Source organism: Ornithorhynchus anatinus, chromosome 11 (genome assembly GCF_004115215.2).
Source record: "Ornithorhynchus anatinus isolate Pmale09 chromosome 11, mOrnAna1.pri.v4, whole genome shotgun sequence".
NCBI classification, from domain to species: domain Eukaryota; kingdom Metazoa; phylum Chordata; class Mammalia; order Monotremata; family Ornithorhynchidae; genus Ornithorhynchus; species Ornithorhynchus anatinus.
In genome coordinates this window covers 40,931,732-40,946,401 of record NC_041738.1, presented here as the reverse complement: position 1 = coordinate 40,946,401, position 14,670 = coordinate 40,931,732, and the positions used below count along the sequence as shown (strand labels likewise).

The 14,670-nt window shown below is 43.1% G+C and overlaps 1 protein-coding gene across 3 annotated transcripts in view; it reads right to left on the bottom strand.

Moving 5' to 3' along the window:
* FANCA (FA complementation group A) overlaps nt 1-12,066 on the bottom strand; it is a 64,319-nt gene extending 52,253 nt beyond the window's left edge. Inside the window, exons 1-8 of one of the 3 annotated variants that reach the window (XM_029075048.1) lie at nt 12,012-12,066; nt 7,027-7,136; nt 6,070-6,166; nt 3,989-4,131; nt 3,743-3,838; nt 3,078-3,151; nt 1,840-1,952; nt 173-255 (exon numbers count right to left, since the gene is read on the bottom strand). In XM_029075048.1, coding sequence (XP_028930881.1) covers nt 173-255; nt 1,840-1,952; nt 3,078-3,151; nt 3,743-3,838; nt 3,989-4,131; nt 6,070-6,166; nt 7,027-7,136; nt 12,012-12,036 — 741 coding nt within the window. In that variant the 5' untranslated portion in view covers nt 12,037-12,066. Of the gene's footprint in view, nt 1-172; nt 256-1,839; nt 1,953-3,077; nt 3,152-3,742; nt 3,839-3,988; nt 4,132-6,069; nt 6,167-7,026; nt 7,137-7,749; nt 7,835-12,011 lie in introns of those variants that run through there. The other 2 variants (XM_029075046.2, XM_029075047.2) reach the window with 2 other exon arrangements.
* Between the last annotated feature and the right edge of the window lie 2,604 nt (nt 12,067-14,670).

The following is a 14,670-nucleotide window of genomic DNA, read 5'->3' as shown; positions in this document are numbered from 1 at the left end:
ATGATTCCAGAAAGAAATTACGGTTTCTAGGAATTATTTTCTTCAGAAAAAAACCCAGGGGGACTCATAATACCAGTTCACCACCTTTTAGTTCACACTATTAAACTGAAGGATTTTGAAAACCCCAATTCCCCACACTCAAAGGAGGTCTTCATTTTGCTTTTCCTCTTACCCGGGATGTTTTCTCTTGTTCCTTGTTTCTTTTCAGATTGGAAGCTTGCTGAAATCCTCTCTGAACCAACAGTCCCATAAAATCTGGGGGAAAAAAAAACAACCCACCAAAAAATTGATCATCTTTTCCCAGCCAAAGAAAGAAGAAACTCTGCTCCTTCCTTAAGCAAACACTAAATATGGAGTAAAACTATTATGGCATGCTTTATGAGTTAACCCCATAAAGTAAAATCATTTTAGCCAAAATGGATGACCTTTGATGGTTAAAAGCTAGAAAGGGGGAAAGAAAAGGGAAGAGAAAACTGCATGAAAATCAAGACAAAATGAAGTTTGACTTTATATTGTCTCTATCTTCCTACTCTAGTGTACATGGCTCTCTCCTCTTCTTTCCCTCTAGAATGCAAGGTCCTTTTTTTTTGTTTTTATTATATGCTTACTCTGTGCCAGGCACTCCCCTGAGCTCTGGGGCAGATACAAACTAATCAGGTTGGACACAGTCCATGTCCCACATGCAGCACAGTGCCAATCCCCATTTTACAAATAAGACAACTGCGGCACAGAGAAGTGAAATGACTTGCCCAAGGTCACATAGAGACAAGTAGCAGAGCCAGGATTAGTGGCTCAGTGGAAAGAGCATGGGCTTTGGAGTCAGGGCTCATGAGTTCGAATCCCAGCTCTGCCACTTGTCGGCTGTGTGACTGTGGGCAAGTCACTTAACTTCTCTGTGCCTCAGTTCCCTCATCTATAAAATGGGGATTAAGACTGTGAGCCCCACGTGGGACAACCTGATTCCCCTATGTCTACCCCAGCGCTTAGAACAGTGCTCGGCACATAGTAAGCGCTTAACAAATACCAACATTATTATTAACCCAGGTCCTTCTGACTTCCAGGCCCATGCTCTATCCACTAGACCACACTGCTTCTCCTAATGGGCAGAGAACATGTTTTCTAACCCTGTTATACTGTACTGTCCTGCACATTGTAAGAGCTCAATCAATATCACTGATTGATTAATCCCATTGTCCCAAATATTCATCACTCTTGCTCCCTTACCCCAACTCAAACCACTTCTCTGCTCTGTCCATAAGTCACTTCAGAAGAAATCAGTGTGGTAAAGGGGTGGCTTCTTATGATCTAATTTATGGATGGGCTTCTGCTGATCCCATCCACACACCTTTCTCCTTTTGGGGCCCAAAGATAAAAGGACCAAAACGGAGCTGAGAGCTCTGCTCTTAAAAGCGGGCTGGATAAAGGGCCAAATTAGTTATATGCCCAAAAGCAATCGGGGAATTAATCACATGAAACCCCTTGGAATGCTACCTTCCTCTTAAGAGCTATAGACAAGCAGATTCAGGCTACTTCAGAGGAATTTGATTTCAGACAGAGCTGGAGGGGAAAAGAGCTCCACAGCTCAGTGGCTACTGCTAGGATCCCTATCTTATCCTCTGATTGATGAAAGTAGATGGACTTAGTCATCTATAAAATACAAAATAAGCAGATCCATCATTTTCAATAAAGGCAAAAATATTCTTCTATGCCTGTATCTTGGGGTCTTTCGGCTGGGTGACGGGATAGGTTAATCCTCTGACAGATCGAAACGGCAAAGACCTTTCCGACTCTTATGATAAAGTCTTAACTTTGGGACCTTTCACGTTAACTTTGGCTTACCTGAGAGCATGTTCCTGGTGACTTCCGTAACTTCAGTAGAATCCTCTGTCTGCTCACACAGAAGGTGCAGGTTGCTAGAGAGCCACATCTCTAGGGTTTTGAGATCTGGATGACTAGGGACACAGAAGAGGCTCACCACTATGTAAAGGACTCCAGCCGTGATGGCTCGTCTAACTTACAATCCCACATTTCCTCTTGTCTCCAGGACATCCCCACCCGGATGTCCAAACGTAACATATCCAAGATGGAACACCTCACCTACCCTCCGAGATCACTTTTCCTCCCAACTTTCCCATCTATCACTGCTGCCATTACCATCCTCTCCGTCTCAGAAGCCCACAGCATTTCCTAATCGCCCATTCCTCTCCATCCCAACAGCTATCACCTTGGACTACTGGATCAGTTTCTTCTCAGGTCTTCCTGCCTCCATACTCTCCCGGCTACAAACTAAACTCCTCAGAGCTGACTGGATCACCTTCCTGAAGTGATGCTCAACTGATATCTTCCCTCTCTCAGCATCTCCAACCTAGGCTCCTTTCCTTTTTTTCCACTATTCTTTCATGTACTGCATCTTCATGCCTGTCAGCCGGCATCCTACGTACGCTTTTGAAAATAAAGGAAAACAAGACTGTCGACGGCATGGCGCAAATCACCTCGCCTGGTTCATTTCATACATATCTCACTAATGGTGCTCAGAGTTGCATTGTCTTCTATGAGGGAATAGCGACAAATGGATCCGGAGTCATTAACCACAGGGGCCACTACCAATTTAACCACATTTAAAAATTCAAATTTGTAAAAGAATATGGTTTCTCTTCCCTTAAAACCCTTTAATAGCTGCCCTGTTCCTTTGAGAAATGAATCCCAGGGCAGAGATCCTAGCTCTGAATGAGATGTTCAGTTAATGATTTCCCCCAAGCCCATTATTCCACACAATCTTGTTCCTTTCCATTCTAGTACATTTGGGCTCCTAAGGGTGGTCCCTCACTCTAATCACCACGTTTATCACAAGCAACTTCTTGAAGGGGTAACTGTGATTTGTTTTTTTTCTTGCAAAAATAAGGGCTACCAGGCCCTCTAAGCACTTGTGAGGTTCCATTTAGCCCTAATTTTTCCTTTTACAGCAAAATAAATGCTTCTCCAGAAGGGCTAAATCCAAAATACTGACTTTTGCAGACTTATAAATGCTTTCACTACTCCTGGATGTTTTAGTCTCTTACAAACTAAACATACATTACCTATCCAGCAGTTCTTCCAGGCCAACAATATTATTGGTGTGAAGGTGCCACAGAGCTTCCAGCACCAGCGAACTCTGTGGAGAATAACACTAACATCAGGCATATAAGGCTTTACTTGTCCTTCCGCATAGTCAACTACAGCAGCTTAAAAAATAATCCAAAACAAGGTACTAATTAGATAACAATGGGGCACTTTACCTAGATTGTCATTATTTTCCTTGGGCTGAACAAAAGTGAAACTGAATAAAAATTTCAAAAATGAATTCATTGCCCTCTCCCTAAGCTTCTGATTATATGTGGATACGAGTAATGCATTTGATGCATGAGATGCTTGGGTTAAGAATGTGGGTTTCCATCATGTGAAAATGAAACCAAAATTCAAATATTTGTCTGAAAGGCTTATGAAATTAACCTTTTAGCTTTTTAGATGTTAGGATTTCCTGAGGTCCTCAAAAAATATTTAGCCTATAGCCGCTTGCAATTTATTTTTAGAATTAAAAAAATCTTCAGAGCTTGAAAATTCTTCAGAGATGAGATTTTTCCCAGTCCATCCGATCGACCCCCTCAGCGTTAATCAGAACCTTAACATTGTACTCCAAAAATGATTACCAAAATATTCTCCCACCCACCTTCAGAGGACCACAGCAACCGCCTAGAAAGATTACCTGCACTTTCCACAGTTCTTGACAAAAGAGGGGCCTAGAGAATACATTTTGTACCAATAAACTCTGTATTGTCTCCAACAAAGCAGATAATTTCTTCTGAAAAAAAATAAAAGAATGAGTAGTGAAAATACCTAATCAGCATAAATTGAATATTAAAGAGCATGACTGATTTTCCCAAAAGTTTACACAGCCTCTTGAGGATTAATTTCTTTTTTCCAATTCTTTTCATCTCTACTGTCAGCTCACCCTTTGCTCCCAGCTCAGCAGTGCAATTTGGCTGGAACTCGCTGAAGCCTGGCAGATCTGCTCAATACTGGAAGCAGCGGTTCTGGCTGATAGGATTCCCACAGGTACCCCTAGTCTTGAGGCTTGTTCCTGCAAAGCAGAGACTGAAATGCAAAACAAAGACAAAGGCATATATCTTTTAAGGCTTGTATTTGGGTTTTTATTCTTCTGAAAACTGCAGCAAAAACCATACCAAAAAAATACGCAGAATTCAGCCGGTTGCACCTACTTGGTAATAAGAATATTCTGTGGCATTTGATTTAAAAAACTAGATTTTGATAGCGAGAAATAGCTTCAAGGCCAAAAGAAGGGAATTGAATAATATTGCTTCATTAAAATAAGATTCTCTCTCATAACTTTAGCACTAACTTCTGAACAGAGGCAAAATTATGACTAGTTCAACTAATTAGGGCTTTGGATTTCCAGATCATTCCTCTGGCACTTTTTTATAAATTCCACTAATTTAGCTACAGCATCACAATTAGATACAGTAGTAACTGTGTAAAAGCACGGTCACAAGAGTGTTTCTACTTGCATGCAGAGAAGCTATTACTGACCCTGAACACTCTCAAAGCATCTGTCCTTTCCCCAGCCCCTGGGGTGTACTTACTTCCAGTATCGGTGAAGAGGGCAGCCTTCTATATTTCCAGGCTCCTAATTCATTTATTCATTCCATCTTATTTACTGAGCACTTACTGTGTGCAAAGCACTAGGCTAATACAGTTTACAGGGTACAATACAACAGCACACATTCCCTGCCCACACTGAGCTGGCCAGGAACAGTTTCTTCTTTACTTTCCTGGAATCTTTCCCCATCATTTAGAGAAATGTTTTGCCCAAATAAAAATAACCACTTTGGGTTTCAGAAAAATGTGGGGCAAGTATCTTGAGTGTGGTGGCCCAGGAGAATTCTAAAAGGGCCAGGTAAATCCTTACGTGACTGGAGGAAGATGCCCATAAAGGTGGCAAAGGGAAAAATTACTTAATAATGATGGCATTTGTTAAGCGCTTACTATGCACTGTTCACTTGAACTCTGAGGCCAGGGAAACCAGCAGCCAGAGAAAAACCAGCCATTACCATCCACAACCATGGCAAGGGGATTTTTTTGCCCCTGCCTGGGCAATCTAGACTGTAAATCTGAGTAATTTAGACTGTAAGCTCATTGTGGGCAGTGAATGTGGCTTTTAGTTCTGGTGCATTCTCCCAAGCATTTAGTACAGTGTTCTGCACACAGTAAGTGCTCAACAAATACGACTGAATGAATGAATTTATCCAAGGAACTACAATTTAGGCCTGTATTCCACTACTGCCTCTGAATCACTTCCATAAATTTTGACTCAAGTAGTCTATTGTTCAGAAGCAAGCATATTTTTCTCTACTTTTCATCTTATATTAAATTAACCCTCTTAGCACAGAGCCTGGGTAGTGGGGTTCAGTCACTCAACACTTATTTGTATATAGTATCAATTTATGTACCTCACTTATTAATTCATTCTTCCTTACTCTTGCTATTACCACTTGAATCTACATTTTTTCTCCTGCTCCCACTGTTTATAACAATTTATGTCTGTTTGCTTCACTGGATTGTAAGCTTAGAGGGCACAGACTGTCTTTCATTTTGATTGCGGTTTCCTAAGAGCAATGCTCTTCCCAGAATTAGGTGGTCAATAAAAATTACAAAATGACACATATTTATAGTATTAAATAAATGGTAAGATTCCTCAGTGCTGAAAGGAAAGGAGAGCTTTAGGTATTCATTTATGAATGGCATTTACATTCTGTCCCTCCACTTTCCAAGGGAATACTTATTAAGCAGTAGCAAGAGTATTTATTAAGCACCTTGGGATTTGCTCCTTAACTACAAATTCTGGCAAATTATTGGAGAGAAATATATCAACAAACCAAAGGACAGTCACCATAAACACCAGGAAACCTAGGAAAACAGTAGGTACTGAAGCAGGTCCAGAAAAATTGAGTTCACCTTCCTCCTATCAACACGACTTTAGGACCTGAAACACTGAAAAAAACAGGACAGACTCACCTACAAGTGACTTGGAAGGTGTTGCTAATGAGTCTGGACTGCTGGCATCAGTAAGTTTGCTAAGGCATAATGATTTTTTACATGGTGGATTTTCTCCCTGGAAACAAAACATTAAAAAGTAGTCTTCTAAAGGCAAGCTATGAAAACATGATGTCCGACTGTTCTAAGTACAATTACAATATCCAGATATTTGGGGGAACAAATACTTGAAAAATGTAGACATGAAGCCTTATGGCCATTTTTGAGGCCTAGAGGAAAAATATCACGGAGCCCCTAAGAAGTACACCCTCTACATACTAACCCTCTGCTCCCACCAACCTGAGTATGGCAAAATACTTGATAAAAGAGGAAAATGAAAAACAGTGATCCTACTGCAATTAACAGACAATAATTCAAGGTAAAGGAAAAATCCTCACTGGCTTTTGACCCTCATTCCCAGAGCCTACTCTTATTTTGATGTTCAGGTAAACTGAATTTTCTGAAACTTAATAAAATTCTAATGACCATCGAAACACAAGATTTTTAAAAATTTCAGAATCCATGGCTGGTAAGTACATTTTAAATTAGTTGAAATTTAGGTCTATTTTGTTCTGAAATATCTCTAGGACTTTTATCTAATTATCAGGCATTTAAGTTACTTTGCTTCTCTGTGCCTGTTAGCTCATCTGTAAAATGAGGGTTAAGACAGTGAACCCCGTGTGGGACAGGGATGTGTCTAACCTGATTAGCTTGTATCTACCGCAGCACTTAGAACAGGGCTTCCCACACAGTAAGTGCTTAACAAATAGAAGCATTATTTATTCCCTTACTATGTATTCATCCTCTTTATCAGTTAATCTTGTCTTTTTTTTCCCTCTTTTTCTGTCTTTCCATAGATCTTTAACAGATGCTGCTTCATCTGGACTCAGAGAAGCCCATATTGTCCCAACGTGCTTGCCTAGCAATGAACTCTCTTACCTCGAGCAACAGATCATTCAAGTTCTGATGGCGGGTTAGCAGGTACACAGCTGCCTCTTGTAGCTTCTGTCTCCTATCAGATTTGCATTTGTTTTTGCTGGCTCTTCCCGCTAAGATAAAACAATGCAAATTTAAAAATCAAAACCCTCAAATGTGTTTCTACATAAATATTCTCAAATCCGCTTTTTCCCTCATCTTCAGTGAGCATAAATCTCCTGCCTCAGCTTCCCTTACGCAGCTCATTAAAACCTGATTAAATGCTGATCTGTGATCTTTCCTGAGTTTAGATGGACATCAGAGATCAACTGTGGGTAGCCAGTAAAATGTCTCTTAGGACATGTCCTATAGAATAGATCTTCGGTATATTGCATTAACCCTAGTCACTGGAATGATTTTCATGTAAATAAAAAAAGCCTGTGAATCCACCAATAAACATTTTTATCTAAAAGAATGACTGCAAGACCCCTGTTTGACAATGACATCCCCACTTCCCTGGTAAAGAAAATAAGGCACGGGTATGTGATAATATGAAAAGTTAGGGATAGCAGAGGAAACATCCCTAACTATTAGGATGTATATTCTTTAGAGAATCATTCCCCTCGTAACCTCATCACTTAGCTGTAAGGCACACTCACTAAAAAGAACATTCAGCCCTGCCACCTACAATATAATTTCTTACACACTTGGAAAGGAATCTCACAGTAGGCAGCATCAGATATCTACCTTCAAGTGGAAGATAAGCACTTTGTGAAGATGACACAATTATTCTTGAGGTGCATTTCCACACCATTCTGCAGTTTAGCATTCCCCTCTACCAACACTAGACAAAATGACATACTAAATATCAGGTGGCATAACGGTGAGGTAGACTTTTTGTACAATGAATACATTAAGAATTCATCTGTAAGACTGAAAAATTGAAAAAATAAATTAAGGTCAAACAGAAAAAAACTGTACAAAGAGGAGAGATTGCAGGATTTTTTGTCTGGCAAGGGCCATGATTCAAAAATACCCATTGTCCTAAATATTTTATCAGGCGCTTCATAAGACAGTCACCAAAGATGCAGGAAAAACTAAATGCCAGCTCAGATTATGAGCCCCTTGAGGAACAGGGTTTGGGCCTATATTGTTTACCTTGTATTCATCCCCATGTTTAGCCAGAGAAAGCACTTCATATGACTAACTAGACAATATATAAAGAATAAGAATTAACACTAATTAATCAACACTAATTGATAGGAGCTACAGAAAATGGGTAGGTAGAGACTGTAAGCTCCTTGTGGGCAGGAAATGTATCTGTTTATTGTTGTATTGTACAGTCCCAAGCACTTAGTAAAGTGTTCTGCAATAGGTGCTCAATAAATATGACAATGAATGACTGAATGAGGAGAGAAGCCCTTTCTATGGTATTTGTTAAGCACTTACTAGGTGCCAGGCAGTGTACTAAGTGCTGGGGTAGACACAAGTTAATCAGGTTGGACAAGGTGTCTGGCACATAGTAAGAACGGCTTTCTCAAAGACGATGGGAAATCACTGTTTTTTTTTTATGGTGTTATTAAGCGCATGCTATGTGCCAAGCATTCTACTAGGCGCTGGGGTTTACTGCCATTGTTCTTGTCTGTCTGTCTCCCCCGATTAGACTGTAAGCCCGTCGGAGGGCAGGGACCGTCTCTATATGTTACCGATTTGTACATTCCAAGCGCTTAGCACAGTGCTCTGCACATAGTAAGTGCTCAATAAATACTATTGAGTGAATGAATACAAGCTAATCAGGTTGGATACAGTCCATGTCCCATTTGGGGCTCACAGTCTTCATCTCCATTTTACAGATGAGGGAGCTGAGGCGCAGAGAAGTTAACTGGCTTGCCCAAAGTCACATAGCAGACAAGAAGACACAGAAGGAATTTGCGCGTGAGAGTCTGGAAGACACAGAAAAACCAACTATGGTGGCCAAGGAAAAAGATTACTCTGAGTGAGGAGGAAAAGGGAAAGGGGCTGTGGGGGTGAAGAGAATAAACGACACGGTGGTGGGTCAGCTCTTTAGTGACCAGAGTCTAGTATGACACAAAGCAGGAGAGTGTGAGGCACCGAGCCAGAGTCCAAAACCCAGGCACGTCACGAGGGCAGCACCACGGGGAAAGGACAATAATAATAATGGTACTTATTAAGCCCCTAATATGTGCCAGGCACTATACTAAGCGCTGGCATGATAATGGCATTTGTTAAGCAGCGAGGCTTAGTGGAAAGGGCACAGGCTTGGGAGGCAGAGGATGCGGGTTCTAATCCCAGCTCCACCACTTTTGTCTGCTGCGTGATCTTGGACAAGTTAATTAACTCCTCCGTGCCTGTTACCTCATCTGTAAAATGGGGATTAAGACTATAAACTCCACATGGGACAACCTGATTACCTTGTATCTACCCCGGGGCCTAGAACAGTGGTTGGCACACAGTAAGTGCTTAACAAATACCAGAAGCAGCATGGCCTAGTGGCAAGAGCACGGGCTTGGGAGTCAGAGGTCGTGGGTTCTAATTCCAACTCCGCCGCTTTTCTGCTGGGTGACCTTGGGCAAATCACTTCACTTCTCTGTGCCTGTGACCTCATCTGTAAAATGGGGATTGAGACTGTGAGCCCCACATGGGATAACTTGACTACCTTATATTTACCCCAGCGTTTAGAACAGTGCTTAGCCCATAGCAAACATTTAACAAATATCATTATTATTATTATTATTATTATTAAGCACTTTCTATATGCCAGGTGCTGTACTAAACACTGCGGTGGATACAAGCAAATAGAGTTGGACACAGGTCCCTGTCTCATGTGGGGCTCCCAGCCTCAATCCCCGAGTCCCAGTGAAGTGACTTGCCCAAGGTCACACAGCAGACAAGTGGAAGAGGTGGGATTAGAACCCAAGACCTTCTGACTTCCAGGTCTGTGCTTCATCCACTCCACCGTGCTGCTTCTCAACATGAAGGGAAAGGGAGAGAAGCTCCGAGTGGGGCAGGGAAGAGGGTCATGGGGTCAGGGAGAGGCAAAAGGGAGCGGGGTGAGAGGCTGAAGTGGGAGGGGGCAGCTCTTGTGGCAAGAGAGGGAATAATGACAATAATAATATTACTGTTATGGTAATATTTAATTAATATTTAATAATAATTAAGCGCTTATTATGTGCCAGGGACCATACTAAATGCTGGAGTAAATAAAAGGCAATGAGGTTGGATGCAGTCCCTGGGCTAGGTGGGGCTCACCATCGTCACCATTTTACAGATGAGGAAACTGAGGCCCACAGAAATAATAATAATTATGGTATTTCTTAAGCACTTACTATGTGCCAGGCACTGTACTAAGCGTTGGAGTAGAGACAAGGCAACGAAGTTGGATGCAGTCCCTGGCCTGGGTAGGGCTCACAGCCTCAATCCCCATTTTACAGATGAGGGAACTGAGGCCCAGAGAAGCAGAACAGTGCTATGCACATAGTAAGCACTTAACAAACATGATCATTATTAATAATAATAAAAAAAAATAGTAATTATGGTGCTCAAGTGCTTAGTATGTGCCAGGCACCGTACTAAGCGTTGGAGTAGACACAAGGCAACGAGGTTGGATGCAGTCCCTGGCCTGGGTGCGGCTCACAGCCTCAATTCCCATTTTACAGAAGAGGGAACTGAGGCCCAGAGAAGCAGAACAGTGCTTTGCACATAATAAGCACTTAACAAACATGATCATTATTATTATTAATAATTATTATTATTATGGTGCTTAAGTGCTTAGTATGTGCCAGGCACTGTACTAAGCATTAGAATAGAGACAAGTCCTGGCCTAGGTGGGGCTCACAGCCTCAATGCCCATTTTACAGAGGAAGAAACCGAGGCCCAGAGAAGTAATAATAATTATGGTGCTTGTTAAGCGCTTACTATGTGCCAGGCACCATACTAAGCGTTGGAGTAGAGACAAGGCAAGGAGGTTGGATGCAGTCCCTGGCCTGGGTGGGGCTCACAGTCTCAACGCCCATTTTACAGGTGAAGAAACCGAGGCCCAGAGAAGTAATAATAATTATGGTGCTTGTTAAGCACTTACTATGTGCCAGGCACTGTACTAAGCGTTGGAGTAGAGACAAGGCAATGAGGTTGGATGCAGTTCCTGGCCTAGGTGGGGCTCACAGCCTCAATCCCCATTTTACAGATGAGGGAACTGAGGCCCAGAGAAGCAGAACAGTGCTTTGCACATAGTAAGCACTTAACAAACATGATCATTATTAATAATAATAATAGTAATTATGGTGCTCAAGTGCTTAGTATGCACCAGGCACCATACTAAGCGTTGGAGTAGAGACAAGGCAATGAGTTTGGATGCAGTCCCTGGCCTGGGTGCGGCTCACAGCCTCAATGCCCATTTTACAGAGGAAGAAACCGAGGCCCAGAGAAGTAATAATAATTATGGTGCTTGTTAAGCACTTACTATGTGCCAGGCACCGTACTAAGCGTTGGAGTAGAGACAAGGCAATGAGGTTGGATGCAGTCCCTGGCCTGGGTGCGGCTCACAGCCTCAATGCCCATTTTACAGAGGAAGAAACTGAGGCCCAGAGAAGTAATAATAATTATGGTGCTTGTTAAGCGCTTACTATGTGCCAGGCACTGTACTAAGCGTTGGAGTAGACAAGGCAACGAGGTTGGATTCAGTTCCTGGCCCGGGTGGGGCTCACAGCCTCAATGCCCATTTTACAGATGTAAAAACCGAGGCCCAGAGAAGTAATAATAATTATGGTGCTTGTTAAGCACTTAGTATGTGCCAGGCACCGTATTAAGCGTTGGAGTAGAGACAAGGCAACGAGGTTGGACGCAGTCCCTGGCCTGGGTGGGGCTCAATGCCCATTTTACAGAAGAGGAAACTGAGGCGCAGAGAAGTGAGGGGGCTGGGCTGAGCACCCGAAGAAGGAGGAGGCGGGAAGAGAAGGAGGTCGGAGGTCGCGGGCCCGGCTACCACCTACCCAGCAACTCCGTCCAGGCCGCCATGCCGAGCGCCGCCGCCACCGCCAAACCCCCCGAGCCATTGGCTGAGGATCCTCAGGCCCCGCCCACTGCCGAAATGGAGCCTCGCCATTGGTTGAGCTCCGGGGGCCATCTTGGTAGTGGCGCGCGCGGGTGCGTGTGACAGGGTCTGTCGGCCATCTTGGGAGTGGCGCGCGCGCTGGTGAGAGGGATAGGGTCTGTCGGCCATCTTGGTAGTGGCGCGCGCGGGTGCGTGTGACAGGGTCTGTCGGCCATCTTGGGAGTGGCGCGCGCTGGTGAGAGGGATAGCGTCTGTCGGCCATCTTGGTATTGGCGCGCGCGGGTCGGATTGACAGGTTCTGTCGGCCATCTTGGTAGTGGCACGATGACCCTTTCTTGACCTCGCTCGTTCTAAGTGCTAAGAATAATAACGTTGGCATTTGTTAAGCGCTTACTATGTGCAGAGCACTGTTCTAAGCGCTGGGGGAGATCCAGGGTCATCAGGTTGCCCCACGTGAGGCTCCCAGTCTTCATCCCCATTTGACAGATGAGGGAACTGAGGCCCAGAGAAGTTAATACTAACAATAATAATAACAGTGTTGGTATTTGTTAAGCGTTTACTATATGCAGAGCACTGTCCTAAACGATGGGGGAGATACAGGGGAATCAGGTTGTCCCTCGTGAGTCTCCCAGTCTTCATCTCCATTTGACAGATGAGATCACTGAGGCCCAGAGAAGTGAAGTGACTTGCCCACAGTCACCCAGCTGACAAGTGGCAGAACCGGGATTCAACCCCATGACCTTTGACTCCCAAGCCTAGGTTCTTTCCACTGAGCCACACTGCTAAGTGCGTGGCTCAGTGGAAAGAGCACGGGCTTTGGAGTCAGAGATCATGGGTTCGAATCCCCACTCGATCACTTGTCAGCTGTGTGACTTTGGCACTTCTCAGTGCCTCAGTTACCTCATCTGTCAAATGGGGATGCAGACTGTGAGCCCCACGTGGGACAACCTGATTCCCCTGTGTCTATCCCAGCGCTTAGAACAGTGCTCGGCACATAGTAAGCACTTGACAAATACCAACATTATTATTATTATTATTTATTGAACACTTACTATGTGCAGAGCACTGGACTAAACGCTTGGAAGAGACAATTGGGCAACAGATAGAGAGCATCCCTGCCCAATGACAGGCTCACAGTCCAAACAGGGCGGAACAGACGGCAAAGCAAAACAGAACAAAACAAAACCAGACAACATCATCAAGATAAATAGAATCAAGGAGATAGACACCTCATTAACAAAATAAATAGGATCATAAATAATATAAACAAATACTACTGGGCTAAACGCTTGGAACGGACAATTGGGCCACAGATAGAGACCGTCCCTGCCCAACGACGGGCTCACGGTCTAAACGGGGGGAGACAGATAGCAAACAAAAGAAGTAGGCAGGCATCAATACCATCAAAATAAATAGAATCATAGATGCCTACACACATTAATAAAATAGAGTAATAATTAATATACATAAATAGACACAAATGCTGTGGGGAGGGGAAGGAGGAAGAGCAGAGGGAGGGCGTAGGGGGAGTGGGGAGGTGGAGCAGAGGGAAAGGGAGGCCTCAGTCTGGGAAGGCCTGTTTCATTCATTCATTCAGTAGTATTTATTGAGCGCTTACTATGTGCAGAGCACTGTACTAAGCACTTGGAATGGACAATTCGGCAACAGAGACAATCCCCGCCCAGTAATGGGCTCACAGTCTAAACGGGGGATACAGAGAGCAAAGCAAAACAGAACAAAACAAGACATCTTCAAGATAAACAGAATCAAGGAGATATGCACCTCATTAACAAAATAAATAGGGTAATAAATAATATATACAAATACTATTTGTATATATAGATATTATTATTATTATTATATTATTATATTCTATCCTGGAGGAGGTGAGCTCTCAGTAGGGCTTTGAAGAGGGGAAGAGAGTTAGTTTGGCAGATGTGAGAAGGGAGGGCATTCCCGGACAGTGGTAGGATGTGGGCCCGGGGTCGACGGGCAGTTTGGGAAATGTGGAGTTTTTGGTTTTGGTGGAAAGAAAATGGAGTTCAGTGTCAGTAATTTGGTCCTGACATCTCTAGTGGCTATTTCTTTTTTTTTTTACATTATCTATATACACTATATAAAAGAAACTAGCTCTCTTCCCCCCTTCAAAGACCTACTGACTGCTCACCTCCTCCAAGAGGCCTCCCCAAACTGAGCCCCCTTTACCTCTGCTCCTCCTACCCCCCCCATCGCCCCAACTCCCTCCCTCTGCTCTACTCCCTTCCCCGCCCCATAGCATAGTTGTACACATTTATTATTCTACTTATTTTATTAATGATTTGTATATAGCTATAATTCTATTTATCTATTTTGATGCTATTGATGCCAGTCTGCTTGTTTTGTTTTGTCGTCTGTCTTCCCCTTATAGACTGTGAGCCTGTTGTTGAGAAGGGGTTGACTCCATCTGTACTTTCCAAGCGCTTAGTACAGTGCTCTGCACACAGTAAGCGCTCAATAAATGTGATCGAATGAATAAAATAAGAACCTTTGGACATATTTGCATATATATGCATATATGTGTATATTTACATGCAGATATACCAATTAAATTTATTATA